Below are 19,236 nucleotides of genomic sequence, written 5' to 3' on the forward strand. Positions count from 1 at the left end.
CTTTCTTTCTTCATCATCCATGCTTGCTTTTGATCCATTTCAATCTGGTTTTTGTATGTCTCATATTGAAACTTGTGTGTCAGAAGCCACCAGTGATCTCATGGTCAAATCCAGTGACCATTACTCTGTTTGCTTCCGTTGGTCTCCATGGAAAGTTCCATGTGGACTTCTATGGCCTCACCTCTCCTAATTATAGCCCTCCCCCTCTCTGGCTTCTCTGTGTCAGTATATTCCTTCTTCTCTTCACTGATTTTTTTTCTCTTTTCCTTGACCTCTAAGAGTAGATATTCCCTAGAATGCTGTACAAAGCTCACACAATATAAAAATATTCATTCAAATTGGGTACAGACCTAAATCTAAAATCTAAATGTATAAAACTAATAACAACATAGAGGAAAATCTTTGTGAACTTGGACAAATATTTTTTAGAGATAACACAAAAAGCATGATCCATAAAAGGAAATAGTCAATGAATTGGACCTCATTAAAATCAACATTCTGCTTTTAGAGAAGCATTATTAAGAAGATGAAAAAAGCCTCAGATTGGGAGAAAATATTCACAAAACACTTATCTGATAAAAGACTTGTATCCAGCATATAAAGAACTTTGAAATAAGTAACATACAGCCTCATTTTTAAAAAATGGGCAAAAAGATTTAATAGATACTTCCTCAAAGAAGATATATGGACAGCAAATAAACACATGAAAAGATGCCTAACATCATTAGTTAATAGGGAATGTAATTTAAAACCACAATAAGATACCACTACACCCACTGGAATGACTAAAATCACAACTACTGACCATACCAAATGTTGGGAGGATGTGGAGGAATTATGGATACTTGCATATTATTGCTGGTAGGAATGTGAAATGGTGCAGCCATTTTGGATGTTTGACTGTTTTTTTTAAAAAGTTAAATGTAGACCTACCATATGACCCAGCCATTCCACTCCTAGATATTTACTGAAGAGAAAGGAAAGAACATGCTATATGAGTCCCTCTATATAAAAATCTAGAAAACCTAGTGATGGAAAGCAGAGTAGTTGCTTGGGGATGGGTGTGTGGCGTAGGAGGAATGCATTGCAAAGGAGCATGAGGAAATTTTAGGGAGTGATGGATATATTCATTATGTTGATTGTGATGATGCTTCCACAAATGTATACATATGTCAAAACTGATCAAACTTGACACTTGAAAATGTGCAGTCTGTTATACATTAATTATACCACAATAAAACTATAAAAAATTCATAGAACTACACACTGAAAAGGATGAATATTACAACATGTAAATTATCCCTCAATAACCCTGACTTTAAAAAAAAGCATATGGGAAAATGAAATATGGGGATTGACATTGCAAAAATAATTAAAAGCCAATCTGAAAAGATTACAGACCATATGATTCCATTTATACAATATTCTCCTATGACAAAGTTATAGAGATGGAGAACAGATTAGTGGTTGGTTGCCAGTGGTTGGGATCATAACCATGGGGGAAAACAAGGTGAAGGCTACATGGGAATTTTCAATACTATTTATGCAACTATATAATATGTAACTAATGAATCTATAATTATCTCAAAATAAAAATTTTCTTTATTTTAAAAAAAGCCCATTAGATATTTTTGTGTTCTCTGATGGGAAATCATCAAATTTTTTATGTTAAATCTATAATAATGTTTATCATACAAACACTAGAAACTGATTTCATTGAGATGATTACAACTTAGTGTTGCATCGTTGTAGATGAAAACATAGCACGAATCATTTTCCAATTTCTGGTTCCCCATCTAAATATCAGTTACTTTAATTTTTTCTCAGAGATTCTTAAGTTTTTCTGACTAGATAATACATACAAATGGGTCAAAATACATAAAGAGGGAGGCAATGAAAATTCTCCCAAATCTGTCTTGCACTACACAGTTCACACTTCACGAACAGTAAACAACTATTAATTTCTTATGTATTCTTCCAGAATTTCTTTGTGTATGTAAGCAAATGTAAATATTTTTTTATTCTTCTCTTTGCTTTTACCCAAAAGATAGCTTACTATATTGAATATTTTACATATTTTACTTAACAGTGTATCTGAAATTTCCAAGGTGGTACACAGAGAGCCTCTTAATTCTTTTTTGATAGTTGCATAATATTCCACTATGTTTTTAAATATACATCTTCCACACATATAGAGAGAGACAGTTGCATAATATTCCTATATATATCCATACACATACATAACATATACTAGTTTATTTCTGGACTTCCACTTTTGTAAACAGTACTGCAGGAAATATCCTTATACATATGTCATTTCCTATGTGAACAAATATATTTGAATACATGAAATTGCCCATAATGACTTTTTTAATCTAGAAAAAATTTTGTATGGTTCAACCTAATATATGTAGAATACATTTCCAGATGTGGTAATTATTGGAGACAAAGTGTTTAGCATCCTTTGGATTTTCTGCTTCACTGCCAGATGTGTATGATAATTTGTGTTCTTAAAAAGGGAGTGGAGACCGACTGTGTAATAAGGGGGAAATGCCCATGCACATGCAAGGATATTTCTCAAAGTCCTCTGCCAGTGACTTTATTCAGTGACACATCTCACTCTTACCCTGATCCAGCTCTATCAGGTTTCCTTGCCTGTTTATGAAAGCCTTTGCTTTCTCCTTGTTAACAGATCTAAGCCTAGAGCTCTAAGCCCTTTGTCTTTCTCAAGGGGGCATTGCCCCAAATTATCTTCTTATCTGCTTTCAGTGTGTTAGCTTCCATTGGTTCTCCAAGTTAATGCAGCTTTAGTATTACATTAGGTCTTATGTGTTAAATCAGATTCTTTGAAAAAGGCTGACTGTACACAAGACAGATAGATGGAATGTACTGTACTATATAATGAGCCAACTGTTTGGAGTCTTGGTTTCTCCAACACTGATTTTGTACATGGATTTGTAGAGAGAGAAAGTAAATATGGCAAAACTTAACAATTGGTTCATATAGGTGAAGGGGAACAATCTAGGATGTACGTTGTACTATTTTTCAAAAAATTTTTCTCCAGCCAATGAAAGGGAAACTTTATTGAGGCCCCAAGACCTTGAGCCTTGGGCAGGATGCCGCCATGTGGGCAAAGGATCAAATTTTCTATAGATTTGACATTTTTTTTAAATAAAAAGTTGAGAGAAAACATATTCTTTGCTGAAATTATTTACCTTGAATTAGGTGGTCTGATTCCTTGCCTATAATGTTCTTGGTTTTTGTTTTGCTATTTCTAGATCTGAAGACCCCTTAGAAACTGCCCTCAGATTAAAAAACAGAAATTATAATTGAGGGTTTCCTCTGTGCCCTATGTCAGGCATTTTATGTGGATGATCTCATTTAAGCCTCTTATCAACCTGTTATTGTCTTTATCATTTTTCAGATGAGGCCACTCAGACTTGATGAGGTTAAATAACTTGCCTCAAATCACACAGCTCACATGCAGTAGAAATGCTACTTGCTGCCAGACCTGCTGTCATTATGCTTGACCTGGTCTTTATTTTGGCCTGAAGTACTTTGAAGTGAGAGATAGATTATCATCTGGCTGAAACTCTTTAACAATTTCCTGATCCAGATAATGTGATAATCTGAAGGCTTCATGAAAAATACAAGTGGATATGCCTGGAGAGGAAAATTGACAAGCTTCTTGACATATTAATTTGCAAAGCTCTATGAAAAAGGAACTGTTTTGTGTGCATATAGTAGTTAAACCCTTTCTACCCCTTTTTTGCGTTTGCTTCTTTTGTATATATTTACCAGCCTGCTAAGAAGCGTTATTGGCTCATTTTCAGTATATTTCCTGTACCTTTACCTCTCTATTGATTCTTTTCCATCAGAATTTAAACAGGCTCCCCACTTTACTCCACATACCTTCTGGCCACCACCATCTCTCCTCCAAACCAAGCTTTCTTAATAAATGACACCATAGGGGTCTTTTCCTGTTTTCCACCAGCTCCTTTAATCTTCCCCAACCCCTGACTTATATACTCCTACTGCTGATTTCCCTCTGGCAATTTTTCTGTACTATTCTTTAATTCACAAAACTGAGACTATGTCATGCACAGTTTTGCAGAATGACTTTCTTCCTACTTTAATATTGTGGACATTTTTTTCAGGTCATTAATTTCGAAACCTTTTTATTAGTGAATAGCATACATACAGAAACATACAATTTTTAACTTCAATGATTTTTCATATGTCATTACCATCTAGCTCAAGAAATAGAAATTATAGAATCCGAGAATCTCCCCCCAACCCATACCCACTTTCCATCACTTTATCCCACTACCCAAAGGTATCCTGACTTCTTAAAGCATAGATTGTTTTATGTGTATGAAATGCATGTAAATTCAATCATACATTATGTGTATTTTGTGTCTTGCTCTTTCACTAAAAATGATTGTTTCTGAGATTCACCCATATTATATGAGATGTAGTTGGTTTTTCTTTGTTATATAATATTGTATTGTGTGAATATACATGAGTATGTTTTTAAACATAATGTTAATGGTTATGTATTATTCCATTGTATAGACATACCATAATTAATTTATTGATTCTCCTATTACTTTTGCCAGGTTTTTACTGTTTTAGATAACCCTACGATGGGGTACCTGGGTGGCTCAGTTGATTATGTTTCTGCCTTCGGCTCAGGCCGTGATCCCAATTTCTGGGATCAAGCTCCACTTCGGACACTGTGCTCAGCGGGGATCCTGCTTCACCCTCTCCCCTCTGCCTGCTGCTCTCCCTGCTTGTGCTTGCTCTTTCTGTGTCAAATAAGTAAAATCTTTAAAAAAAAATAGCATTGTAATGAAAATCTTTGTGTTAATACTTAAACTAATATCTGACCGCTCTTTAGAATGCATTTAGAAGTGCATTTACTGACTGAGAGGATGTAAACTCTTTATAACTTCTTAATACATATTGCCAGGTTGGTTTTTGGAAAGATTATACCGGTTTACTTTTCTATTATCACAGTACCTGATACATAGGTATTCAGTAATATATCATTGATGTGAACTGAATGTACTAAAAATAAAAAGTTTTTTGTAGCCTAGGATCCATTTCTTTTTTTTAAGATTTTATTTGAGAGAGAGATCACAATCGGGGGGAGGGGTAAAGAAAGAAGTAGACTCCCACTGAACAGGGAGCCCAATGCAGGACGTGATCCCAGGACCCTGGGATCATGACCTGAGCTGAAAGCAGACACTTAACCAGCTGAGCCACCCAGGTGCCCTAGGATCCATTTCTGAGTTTTATGTGTCACTGATCTGCCTTCTTTCTGGTTCATTATTGTTGCAATTAATTTAGATTTTTAAAAATGTACTAGTGTATAGGGCACAAATTCTCTCCCTAATTCTTTTTGAAAAATTATCGGATTATTCTAGTGTTTAAATTTTTGCTAATACAGCTTTAAAATACATTGCTATCTTCAGGGGAGAAAAGTGAGGATTTCCTTGGAATTACCTTACTGGTATTTCTATAAATTTAAGTGGCAAGAATGACATATTTATGTGTATATAATCCTACCCAAGGATGATTCTCCATTTATTCAAGTATTTTTATTAAATACTCCTCAGTACAATTTTATAGGTTTATTCACCTAGGACCTGGTTTTCAAAAAAATTTATTTCCACATATATTTTGTGGCTATTGGAAATTGGATAATTTTGTTATATTTTATAACTGGTTATTTGAAAGCTATGGAGTTTTATATATTTATTTTGTATTTATCCTCCTTGTGAATAAATGAATAGAATCTTAAAAAAATAAAATAAACCATTTTCTCTAGCCTTATATTTTGAATGAAGTCACACAGTTAAAAATTTTTTTTAAAGATTTTATTTATTCATTAGAGACACAGAGAGAGAGAGAGAGAAGCAGAGACACAGGCAGAGGGGGAAGCAGGCTCCATGTGGGGAGCCCGGCATGGGACTTGATCCGGGATCTCCAGGATCACACCCTGGGCTGAAGGCAGAGCTAAACCGCTGAGCCACCCGGGCTGGCCTACACAGTTAAAATTAATGAAATTTTTAAATGTGAAAATATCCTTCATTACATTAGGTAAATTATTCTTACAATGAAAACTACATCATTTACCATTTATGTTATTCTAAATTTTTTTTCCATTCTCTCATTAAAAAAAAAAAGATTTATTTATTTTTATTAGAAAGAGTGTGTGTGTGAGTGCAGAGGAGGGCAGAGGGAGAGGAAGAGAATCTCAAGCAGACCTGAGCAAGGAGCCCAACACGGGGCCCTATCTCATAACCCTGAGATTATCACCTGAGCCAAAATCAAGAGCTGAACACTTAACCAACTGAGCCACTAGGCACCTTCTCTCATTTTTTAAGCTTCCCTTTTCTTCTCTGTTTTCTGTTTGCTCCTCTCTTTCTTTTTAGGAACATAGTAACTTGGGAAGAAATTTTTTTTAATAGTACCAGAAAAAAAACCCCAAGTAAGAGAAAAAGGAAAATATTTCAGTTTCTCTAATTTTTCCCCCTGTATTCTCCTATACGTTCTGTTCTGGATATTTCTCATTGTTTTCTGTCTCCTTCTACGCCATTTATTTATCTGAATGCTTGACATATATGTATGTGTGAAATATACGTGTTTGTGTCACATGTTGTCTTTGTATCACCTCAGAGGTAAGAAAACATGTCTAAGTCATGTATATACATGTTATTGCATATATAATAAAAGTAAATATTTTGTTAGTTTAAGTAGTTCTAATTCTTTAAACTTATAAATTTGTTGTTTTATTACTTTTTCTTCATTTTAAATTGTAGAGTTTTGTTTTGTTTTGCTTAATCTTAAGAATAGTTTTAAGTACACAGAAACTTGAACCACAAATGTAATCAGAAAATAATACTTTAATCCTAGTTAATCCACATTATTGACCTTCTGTGCCTACATCAGCAACAATAGCAGAATGTCTGGTACATAATCTCTTGTGTGGATAGCCATATCCACTGGCCAAGTCTGATCTAGAAATGAGATCCTCTTTTGAGATGATAGTTTTGCTGATTTTTAGGAAAATACCATCTAGGATCTCATTTAATCCTCATAAGAGACAGGATGGTTGTATTGTCTTAGCTCATTTGTCAAGTGAAACTAGGTCAGATCAAGTACAGATAGTTGTAACATGCTCTAAGTGTCTGTAAGCCATGGCTGGTCTTATTAAATACCTATTTCCTTTAGCAAAATAAAAAGAATTCACTATCTCTGTAATGACAGTAGAATTGGAGTATGATTAAGAATCCTGTCTTTTGTAGAATAGGAATTGTATTTTTAAAAAGGCAGATGCTGTAGGGTGTGTTTCTGTGGGTGTTTGTTAAGCTTTGTGGCCGGGAGGAGAGAAAGAAAAGGCAACAAGGAGACTGTGTTCCCCATCTCCCTTATAAAACGGGTTCCCGAGCAGGGATGGAGGGCAGCAGTCAGGATTAGCTCACAGGTCACTTCTGTGTCTTAGCTACCAGGTTTAGTTTAAAAAATGAGCTGTTGGAAACTGGAGAGGTAAAGTGATGGGCTTTCATTAGAGAGATGTAAAAACGGTTTCAAGTCCTTAAGAGAAAATGGAAATGAAACGTAAGAGCCAGAAATAATTACACCAACCACATAGTTAAAAAACCAACAACAAAACTCCTTCACAGGCCCCTTGTTCCCTGTGGTATTTGGTTTGTTTTGCACAATGTCATAAAAGTACACGGTCAGTGTACTTGCAGTTAAGCGAAGTGAAACCAGAAATAGACATTGTGCTCCGTCTACTCTAATTCAATACATTCACAAGAAGGAGGCAAAATAAAGAAGAAATTTAAGACGATAAATGGATCCAGTTTGCCTGTGACGGTATGCCATTCTGAAGGTGGATATTGTTCATGGAGAGAATTCAGAGTAAACAGTTTCCTCTTATAATTATGTTAGAAAGAACATGAGTCTTAAACCCAGACAGAGATTAGTTTGAATCCTGGCTCTACCACTCAGGCATTTTGTGATGCTGGGAACTTTAAATTTCTTTTTTGTTATTTTCTTTACCTGTTAAGTAAGCAAAAGTATTCCTTCTTCATTGAAGTTGTTGTAAAGAGATAATCTCCCTTCATGAAGATGTCACAATTTCCTTGGAAAGTAGGGAAAGAAGCACTTAAAATCTTTTAAGGAAGAGTGCCATGTGAGAAAGTAAACAAGACCAGCCTGTTTACACATTATTGTATCATCTGATTCTAGTTTTCAGTTAGTTTCTGCCCCTCCTCCTGAGAAAGAGGTTGCTCAATGGTCTGAACTATGTTAGAGTTTTTGTTGGGAATGAAACATCCCTGCGTGACTGTGCATACCACTGCTCTGTGTAGTCCTTTACAAGTGAAAGTGGTAAAAAAAAAGTGGAGAGAGTAAAGGATTCCTTCTGGTTCTGCTGGTGGGTTAATGGAGCCACTGAGATCTCTATCTCTACCTCGACCTATACCTCTGTCTCTTGTCTATCTTTATATATCTATGTATTCCAACCATCCTAATTATTCTTATTTATTTTCTGCTTATTTTGAAATAATTTTGAACTTACAGAAAACTTGCAAAACGGAGCTTTTTGTTTTATCATTTGAGAGTAAATTAGCAGTATAACGTGTCTTCACTTCCAAATACGTTAGCGTGTAGTTGCTAAAAGCACAGATCTGTCCTACATCAGTCATCAAAATCAGGAAATTAACCATCGGAGCCATAGACCCCTATTTATATTTTGTTCACCCGATGTACTTCATAGCCAAAGGATTCTGTTCAGAATTGCATATTGCACTGAGTTGTCCTGTCCCATTAGTCTCCTTCAATCTGGAATAGTTCCTCAGTCTTCCCTTGACTTTTCAATATCTGGATACTTTTGAAGATTGCAGATCAGTTATTTTGTGAAATAGCCCTCAGTTTGGGTTTGTCTGATATGTCCTCAAAATTAGATTTCGCTGATACATTTTTGTTAGGAGCACCCCAGAAGCTATGTGCTCTCCTCATTGCATCCTATAGGGGAGTGCACAGTTCCTATTTGTTACATTACTGAAGATGGTTTACCGTGATCACAGACCTAAAGTCATGTCTACCAGATTTCTCTACTGTAAAATTACTCATTCCCTCTCTATGATCAGTATGTGGGGGGTTGGTGGTTTCAGACTATGTAATATCCTGTTTCTTATCAAGATCCCACCCACTAGTTTTAGCATCTATCTGTGCTTCTTGGCTGAATTAATTATTACTGAAAGTTGCCAAATGGTGATTTTCTAATTTCTTCATTCCTTCTGCATTCATCAGTTGGCATTCCACTGCAAGGAAAAGCTTCCTTCTTTTCATTTTTTATTTATTCATTCTTTCATTTATATCAGCATGGGTGCATGAATTCTAAAATTTATTTTATCATGTCTGGATATTTTTAATGGATTGTAATCTGTTGTTATTATTTATTTTGATGTTTAAAATGCTCCAGACTTGGCCAGAGGGAGCCTGTTCAGTGTGTCCTCCTCATTCTTTGAGCACTCTCTGGCACAATTAGATGAACCAGGCCCATCTTCACCCTGCTTGTATTTCAGGAGCCTGAAGCAGGTCATTGCTGCCACCATCTCCCCCACATCCTCTTCTCCTCACTTGGGCTCTGGAATCCTGCCACTGCCTTCTTGCTGAGACTCAATTCTTTAGGAGGAGAGAGAAGGAAGAAGAAAGACATGAATGGATGAATAGATGGAAAGATAGATGGATAGAGAGGCAAGCTGACTGATTTTTTTTAAAAAAATGTCCTGCCAGTGGATAATTGGGAAATAAAAATACTAGCTCATCAATTTGATAGGGAAACAGATACTTGGATAATCAGAAATGATGGATATGCCCAAATAATTTATTTATTTTAACTTTGGAAGATGTCTCAGTCTGTAACAAAATACTAGAGACTGGGTAGTGTATAAACAACAGAACTTTATTTATCACAATACTGAAGCCTGGAGAGTCCAAGATCAAAGCACCAGCATGGTTGCTTTCTGGCAACGGCCTTCTTCCTGGCTCAGAGCAGGTGTCTGCTAACCACCTGCTCACATGAGAAAGGGACTAGGGAGTTCTGGGGGGGTCTCTTGTATAATGGCACTAATCCCATTCTTGAAGGCTCTTCCATCATGACCTAAGTACCTCCCAAAGGTCCTCCATCATCTTTGGAGATTAGGATTTCAACATATGAATTTTGAGGGACACATTCAGACCATAGACGAATGTTTCTGTTGTCTACTGATGTTTGAATATGGGTCCATTTACTGTTTTGAGAACCCAGGGCCTCAACCAACCCAAGTTTTTCAGCTCTTTATCTCACTACTTCTGTGTATGGTTTCCCTGTCTGAGAAACTTCTTACTAAGTCCACTATTTGTTATCATCTTAGAGTAGGGCTTAAGAAAAAACCATATTCTTTATGTGTTTCTTTCCAATGTCTTTTGCTCTGTAATGCATAAGTAGAAGCATGGTCTACAGATGAGTTGGCTTTGTACAGAGAAGTAAGCATGGAGTATTTTCCTCCTCAGGAAGCCTTGTTAGGAGAGCTACTTTTTGCTCTTCCTCTTAGATTGGGATTGCCATGTGCTCTGGTTTCCAGGACCCTTGCTCTCACTAGAGTTGATATGCCTTCTAGTAAGGTGAACAGAGAAAATCTGATAGCCATAGGAGGGGGGTTTGCTTTATTAAGTCTAGAGATGGGTAAGGTGGGTGAGTAGGAGAAGAGAAGGAATTTGATTGAGACAGGTTGACTGGAATGAAGCAACTTCTCGGAGACAGTTTTGCATAACAGAGCTGGTTGGTTAATATATTTGTCTTTCTGTCCGTCCTAGTCCTTTAAGCCTTAAAAAAAGAGAAGCTGTTTGAGATTGGAACTTTTTTTAATGTGTTGCAATTAGGCACATGTCCAGATAAATCCTAATTTCACTAAACCCTTCCCTAGAAGACTACTGAATTTATTTGAAATCACTGAATCGTGAAGATACAAATATACAGTGAGAATTTAATAAACGAACTCTGATTTCAAGGATATCCAATTCATGAAACTGAGCAATACTATGGAATTAGGTAGTAATAAACTAAAAAGTAAATTTAAAGCACATAAACCATATGCAATTTTCGTAACTTTAACATAGCAAATGATTTTACTGTTTAACTTGTCTTGAAATGAATGATTCCTTCTTTACCAACTGAAAGAACTGTAGGTTTCTTTGAACATTACAACTACTTTTAGACATCCTTTTTAATCACAAATATATACATATGTATTCCAATGTGATACTACATATTTTGAAGGTTTTTTTGGTTTTGTTTTTTGGTACTGTGTTTTTTTAAAGAAGATATTTTAAAATTTATTAATACACATCAGTGGTAAAAACTCAAAACTACAGCATTAAATACAGTAAGATAAAAATATTTTATCAGAATTCTTTTGGAATCTCAGGTACCACTTTTATTTCATGCCATTCTCTCAAACTCATGTAACTACATGGAACCTGGTAAAATCTCTTCTCTGATTTTAAAGTCTCTATTGACTCTGTCCTTTTTGTTCTACCCTTAACAAACTGCTCGGAAGTGTGTCCAAGTATTTTACAGCTGATCTACCTCATTCTTCCTTATTGCTGAAATCCTGTCCAAACTTTACATTAGAGCTGCGCCTGTTGACTTCTGCTTAAGCCTTTTGTTCAACCTCTACCTTTTGCCCACTTCTCGGTGCTATGAATAAACCTGTTTCCTTTTACCAATCATGGTGCATCCTCTTCAGCTTCCTGTATTTATCCCATAGCTTCATCAGAAATTTCTTTGTCTCAGACTGTCTGCCACCTTCCTTTTGACAATGCCACGTTGGCCATGCTGCATCAGTCAGAAAACAGCCATTACATAAGGAGCTATCATGTGCCTACATGATGCCGGCCACCACAATAGATACTGCGAATATTGTGGCAAATAAACATGTCACTGCCTTGGTGGAACTGACAGTCTAGTGAGAACAATAGCTAATTAAACAAATGAGTGTGTACAATTAAATGACTGCAAATGTGCGAAGTGCAAATACGGGAGCATGGAAAGGGGCATGAGTTAGGGAGGTTGAAGCTGAGATATGAAGACTGAGTACCTATTAGCTGGTTGAGGCCTGGGTTGAAGAACATTTCAGACAAAGAGTGGTTTTTGCTCTTCTCACCATCACATTTCACCCTGTAATGAAGCAAATTCTCCTACTCTTTAGCCATGCCACCTGCTCACTGTCATGGATGCGTCTTCCTTCTTAATGGGTTTTTGCCTTTTCACCATTCTAGTTTTGTGCTATCAATCTATTTTGGAGCTTCTGAGGTCAGTGTTATTAGACTGGGATCTACCCGTAGCAGGCTCTTAAAAGTCTGATTTTGTCCTCTGTCTCCTACCCTGTTACTCTCCTTTTTTCCCTTCCATTAACTCCATTAATCCCAGAGATGGGATTTCTATGGGAAAGCACAAGCCAGCAGTGGACACCTTAGAATTGATTTGTTAATATTGAATCCCTTGCCCTGAATACCTGGATTTCATTATGTGCAACCTCTCCTCTTCATCCTAGTGACCTCAAGGTTTAAGGTCATTGAAAAAATCTCTCTTCCCCAAAGGAAGTTTAGGTATTTTGCTTTAGATCATTAAAGGGGCTGCATAATAGCTGTGAAGTTATATAATCTAAAATTATGTTTCATCTGTTTCATCTGGTCAAACTATTTCTTATAGCCACGCTTGTCATCGAGCCATACCAATTCTGTGGCAGAGGGACAGCAAACACAATTTCCTTCACTTGATTTTTCTTTTTTCTTTAAATATATGTATTTATTAAAATAACAAGACTATGAACTAAAGACTAATATATATGAAAACATTTATTATAATGAAATTAAAATAAATTGTAAAATACAGCATTAGCCGTAATAGACTTATCTTTAACTTCTACCATTCCATTGTTCTCAATAGAGGATAACCTATCTTATTTTTAAAATGGTGTATATTTGGGGAGCCTGGGTGGCTCAGTTGGTTGAGTGTCTGACTCTTGATTTTGGCTCAGGTCATGATCTCAGGGTCATGAGATCAAACCCCTCATTGGCCTCCTTGCTCAGCAGCGAGTCCGTTTGAGATTCTCTCCCTGTCTCTGCCCCTATCCCCAACTCATGCTCTTTCTCTCCCTCTCCAAAGTAAATAAATCTTTAAAAAAATTTTATATTTAATTATGGCAAAAGACACATAAGTTATATCTTGCAAAACTTAACCGCTGGAACCTATTAAATATCTTTCCATTCCCCACTCCCCCCTGCCCTGGCAGCCACCATTCTGCTCTATCTCTATGAATTCGACTGTTCTAGGCACCTCATATAAATGGAATCAAAAAAGTATTTGTCTTTTTATGACTGACTTATTTCACTTAACATGTCTTCAAGGTTCATTCATGTTATAGCATGCATCAGAATTTCCTTCCTTTTAAGGCTCAGTAATGTTCCATTTTATCACATTTTGTTGATCGGTTCACTGGCTGATGGACACTTGGGTTGTTTCCACTTTTTGGCTCTTGTGAATGCTGCTGTTCTACTAAACATGGATGTACAGATATTTCTTTAAGACCCTGCTCCCAGTTCTTTTGAGGACTTATCTTACTGAGCCCCAACCTTAACACAGAGATATGGACTAAATATTTAAACAATGTGGGAGGGAGGAGATGAGGAGGGAGGGGACAGTCATTCCAAAAATTAGGCAGATGGTAATCTGTCAGCCATGTGAGGTAAGTCTGCTTCAGTGTTTCTCAAAGTGTTGTTCATGAACCAGCTGCCTTCGAATCTCCTGGAATGCTTGCTAAAAGTTTTGATTCTTAGGTGCTTCACCAGAGTTCACAAGTCTGAATGTCTTGTGAGACTCAGGAATTTGCACCCCTGGTGATTCTTACACATACTGAAATATGAGATGTACTGCCCTAGTGCCAGGCAGAGGTCTCAGAACTTGCTTCGGTTTATGCAGATGAAGGCTCTACTCCCCTCCTCTTTCAGCCCTTGCCTTACTTTGGGGCATATTCATCCCAGGCTATCCCATGATACGCTTTCTTTTCCACTCTGTCTCTGTATTGTAGCCCAACTAAAACTTTTATAAATGTACCAAAGGATGGTCAGGTCTGAGTTTGCAACCCTCAACTTTGGGGTTACAAAGGAAGGGTATCTGGGCCCTTTCTTTCTCAGGATGCTAAGGAACAATTCACTGTTGCTGAGTGCCTGCTTCAAGTCAGGGACCAGTGAACAGGTTAGGACTTCCTCCCTCAGCCTTGTGGCGTGTAGGTTTACCTGAGTTCTTAAAGGGACCACTTCTCATTTTCTTAAGTGAACGTTTTAAATATGACACAGTGTATTGCAATCCTTGAGACAGTAATTTATGCACTTATGTTGTATGACCAAATAACAAGTGTGGCATCTTCATTAAAACCAACCAGGTTCTTCTGCATTTTGAAATCAAATTATTTGTCTTCATCCAATTACCACATCATGCCACCTCATCATAGCTGCCATGTGTGGCTTTGCTTCTAATTGTGATCTGTGATTTGCAGGTGATTCTTTTATTTTTTTTTTAAGATTTTATTTATTATTCACAGAGACAGAGAGGCAGAGGGAGAAGCAGGCTCCACGCAGGGAGCCCCACACGGGACTCGATCTCGGGTGTCCAGGATCACACCCTGGACTGAAGGTGGCACTAAACCACTGAGCCACCCGGGCTGCCCAATTCTTTTTTTTTTTTTTTCAATCAACTTTTCTTCAAAAAATGTTGATGCATTTTCCAGAAATACTCTCTTCGCTCTTCAAGAGCATGTTTAATATTTGACATCCATTAAAACTAATGATACTAATGATACACTTTTTTTTTTAATGAAACGAGCTGTAGGGGGGGAGGGGGGGCAAAGCCATATTAATGATGTTTGGTTCTATTATACCCCATCCACCTTTTTCACAGAATTCTCCATACAAATTTCTGTTCCTTAACTGACTGGGTGCCCCCATAATTTCTAGTTTTTGGCTCATTTCTACAGCCATTTTTGTGACTTGTGTTTGCTTGGTTGAAATGCCTTCTAGGGAAATGTAAATGATGTGAGGGCAAGGACAGGATTGCACTAGTTCACATAGTGCCCAGCATGATACATAGCAGGTATTTAACAAATATTTCTTGAATTAATGAAACTTAACTTGAGGCTGATTATATTTCCTATTTTGTTCTTGTTGGTGCTACAAATTTTCTTTGCAGTTTTCTGTTACACTAAAACCCTTTTATCAATCTAAAAACTCAATTTAAAGAGATTGAGAAGCTTACCTACCTCATATCTCTGATTGGACCAATTGATGCCATGTTTGAAACACACATTTGATCTCATGGGATCACTTATCTTTTTATGTTGAAAACGGACCGAGCAGAACTCATGACACCAACCAGTATTTTCACAAGTTAATTGTTGGTTGGAAAAGAAACAACACTCCTGACTGTGAGTGATGTGATGTCAGTACATCTCCAACCATAGGTTGCATTATTAGTGATAGATCAATGCCATCATTTTACCCACAACAGGCAACACGTTGGAGTCTGTGTCTCAGGATACCAGATAACCTAGGAGAGTGAGCCTGCTCTTTTCTATTTACCAAGTTTGGCTTCAAGCCATACACACTGAAAATCCTTTTTGTGTCAGTGCTGTTTGTTTTCACAGAGCCTATAGAACCTGTTGTCAGTGGAGGGCTCAGAGCGGCCCTTTATGAAGCTTTCTTTCAGCAGCATTTTGGGATTCAGAGTCAGGAATGGTCAGCCGAACTTACTCTCACAGTATATAAGTTTACTGGGATTTAGGAAAGATAGTAACAGAAATCCGTTAAAGATTTGTACAGCATGATGCAATAGTGTGCAAAATTACTTTAGGGGGAGTCTTTTGCATTTCTGATCTTGTAGTCCGAAAGTAAGAATGCCTGGGCTTAACTGTTTAACATAGTGTTAAAGCTTAATGGATGTTTTTGGTTGTTTGAAGATCTTTCAGAAAAATTATTACCCATAGCTACAACTACAAAGTAACAAGACTCAGACCCAAAGACATCTGTGGAATCCTATGACAAGTTAATTAAGAGCAGGCCGGTAGACTGATCAGTGGGTCTGACCCCAGTTGGATTTGCTGATATTCCTACTTTCCTGAGTAAACATGTTTCAGTATTCATTGTGCCCTTAAGCTTTTAGAGTAATAAGCAGGGTTTTAGCTGTGCCATTTTAATAGCAGTCGGAAAATCAAATCTAACACGATGCCTAACAATTGTATAGAAATATGTATTAAAATTAAGATCCACATTAATACAAAAAGTGGACTGTTTGTTCTATTGAACCCTTAATTTTTTTCATTTTAACATTCACTTATAATTCCTTTTTTTTATAAACTCTTAGTGAGTATGTGGCTAGAGCTGTCTTTCTTATATACCGCCCCCACCCCCTTGCCATACCTGCCACAGTCAAATCAACAGATGTTGATTGAGTGCAACTTCATTGTCAGAATGATGCCATTGCATTAGTGGTAGTCCATCGTTAGTGAACCTGCAGTGTCATAATTTTGGTGTGCTGATTTAACATATTCTTGGTGTCATTTTAATTTGCTTTTCTTTTATCCCTTGTCAGTTCAAACCTTTTCCCATTTTTGTTTGCTAACTTCATTGTTCCTGTTCTTGGCTCGTGGGGTTCTAACAATTGTCATCAAAATCCTGACTTGCCAGCATCAGGCTCCTGGGCAGGGCATATCGTCAGCAATTAGTACTTCTGTTTTCTGTCTCTTCTTCCTTTCTTTGTTAGAGGGGAAAATGGGGAGTAAAATGGATAGTATTGGAAAATGTGGGATGGAAAACTAAACTGAGCTGGAGGGGACTTCAATTCAAAGTGTATTGAATAAGTTGGATAACTCAAGTTTTGATAAGTAATGGGAAGCAGCATGAGATTATGTAATGACTTGGCATTGTCAGCGGACTTGGATCCCAACAGCAGGCCTGCCATTCTTATGTGGATATAATAAAGCCTACCTCACAATGCTGCCAAGAGCCCTCAATGAGATGACACGTGAGGGCCTCTCCTGTCCTCTCTCCTTAGCAAGGGAACCTGCAACAGCCCCGTGACAAGGACAGTGGGTTGATGACACCAGCACTTAAGACGGAAGCTTTATCTTGCCCCAACTCCTCTCCCTCCTTCCCTGCCCTTTAACATGTTTTCTCCATTCGGTCTTCATAGTAGCCTCATTATGTATCATTATTCCCATTTTTCGGATGAGGAAGTTGAGGTTCTGAGTGACTTGCCCAAGGTCATGGATTTGGTAAAGGATTTGGGTTGAGTTCTGTCAGATTCCAAAGCCATTCCCTTGCCTCAGTGCCAGCCTGCCTTGTATAATGAGTGTGTGACTGAAGAATGAAAAGGAGTTAATGGAGTGGCCATTCCACTGTTCTTTCCACTACTTCACTTGGTGAATAACTAATAAGCAAACACTCCCAGAGGGTATTTGCATTTTAAAAGAGGAGCTCATTAACCCTAATGAATTTCTAATTGTGGAATATGTGGGGGAGATATTTCTGACCACTGAGACTTTCTCCTGTGTCTTCAAGGTGCCTGGCTCTCCTGTCCTCCTTCATGGATTATCAGCTGTTCTGGAATCAGAATTATGTAATAGAATGCAGTCCCATACTGCTTGTCCACCCCAAATGCCATTGAATGAATTGATAGGGCATTGTGAAAGGATAGCTAAAGGAACATAAGTGTAGGTTAGCAGTGTGGGAAATGAATGTTCAAAAGCTGAATAACAGATTTGACAATTTTGAGGGTCTTGTGAAGAATTGGGTAAGAAAAATATATTTCATAATCAATTTTAACTTCAGAAATGTTCTTTCAGCATTTCTCATAGTGTGTTCATGGACCTCTGCAAGTTGTTTAAGAGGTATCAGGTGAATAAAATGCTCCATAGTCAAATATATTGTGAAAAAAGTTTTATTTTTTTTAAAGATTTTATTTATTTATTTATTTATTTATTTATTTATTTATTTATTTATTTTTTAATTTTTTATGATAGTCACAGAGAGAGAGAGAGAGAGAGAGAGGCAGAGACACAGGCAGAGGGAGAAGCAGTCTCCATGCACCGGGAGCCTGATGTGGGATTCGATCCCGGGTCTCCAGGATCGCGCCCTGGGCCAAAGGCAGGCGCCAAACTGCTGCGCCACCCAGGGATCCCAAAGATTTTATTTATTTATTCATGAGAGACCGAGAGAGAGAGAGAGAGAGGGAGAGAGGCAGAGACACAGGCAGAGGGAGAAGCAGGCTCCATGCAGGGAGCCTGATGTGGGACTCGATCCCAGGTCTCCAGGATCATGGCCTGGGCCAAAGGCAGCACTAAACCACTGAGCCCCTAGTGATCACCATGAAAAAGAATTAAGTTTCCTTCCTTCCTTCCTTCCTTCCTTCCTTCCTTCCTTCCTTCCTTCCTTCCTTCCTTCCTTCCTTCCTTCTTTCCTTCCTTCCTTCCTTCTAGAGGGGGAGAGAGTGTGGGGAGGGGCAGAGGGAGAGGGAGAATCTTAAGCAGGCTCTATACTGAGCATGAAGCCTAATGTGGGACTCGATCTTAACACCCTGAGATCATGACCTGAACTGAAATCAAGTCAGATGCTTAACCAACTTAGCCATCTGGGTGCCCCTGAATTTTCTTTACTGAAAAATTTCTCTGAGCCTTTAATATGTTTAAGTGCATTGGAAGTCAACTGGAAGGGAATGCATTCTGCAGATTTTTCTCATACTTTTGACCATAGAAATTTTTTTCCATGTGAATCCCTCAAAACTAGTGTTTTATAGACTGTATTCTGAGATACGCAGTTCTATATAATTCTTCTGACTTAAAACAGTTTTATGTATTCACAGCTTTTCATACTTAGGTAGGCTCCAGCCCTGTCCATATCAGCCCATTCCCACTCCTGTGTTAGACCCTAGGGCCTGCCAATAGTAACACCCCTCTTTTCCAGATAAGATCTAATCAATTTAGGGAGAAAACAGTCCTACCAAATAGAGACCAAGTTCTCATTTTTATTGTCTATTAAGCTGGTGTTAAAGAATGTGGCTTCCATCAAAGACCAAATGGATTCTGAACTCCAGAATTAGATTGAGCACCATCCAGTTACAGACCA

At 37.5% G+C, this 19,236-nt stretch overlaps 1 protein-coding gene across 19 annotated transcripts in view; it reads left to right on the forward strand.

The window, feature by feature from the left end:
* UMAD1 (UBAP1-MVB12-associated (UMA) domain containing 1) overlaps positions 1-19,236 on the forward strand; it is a 360,265-nt gene that overhangs the window by 133,103 nt on the left and 207,926 nt on the right. Inside the window, exon 4 of one of the 19 annotated variants that reach the window (XM_049093626.1) lies at positions 4,620-4,989. The exons of the other annotated variants lie outside the window; for them this stretch is intronic. Within the exon in view, the coding sequence (XP_048949583.1) occupies positions 4,620-4,639 (20 nt within the window). The 3' untranslated portion in view covers positions 4,640-4,989. Of the gene's footprint in view, positions 1-4,619; positions 4,990-19,236 lie in introns of those variants that run through there. 19 annotated transcript variants of the gene reach the window in all.

The sequence above is a fragment of the Canis lupus genome, chromosome 14, assembly GCF_003254725.2.
Source record: "Canis lupus dingo isolate Sandy chromosome 14, ASM325472v2, whole genome shotgun sequence".
Taxonomy (NCBI): domain Eukaryota; kingdom Metazoa; phylum Chordata; class Mammalia; order Carnivora; family Canidae; genus Canis; species Canis lupus.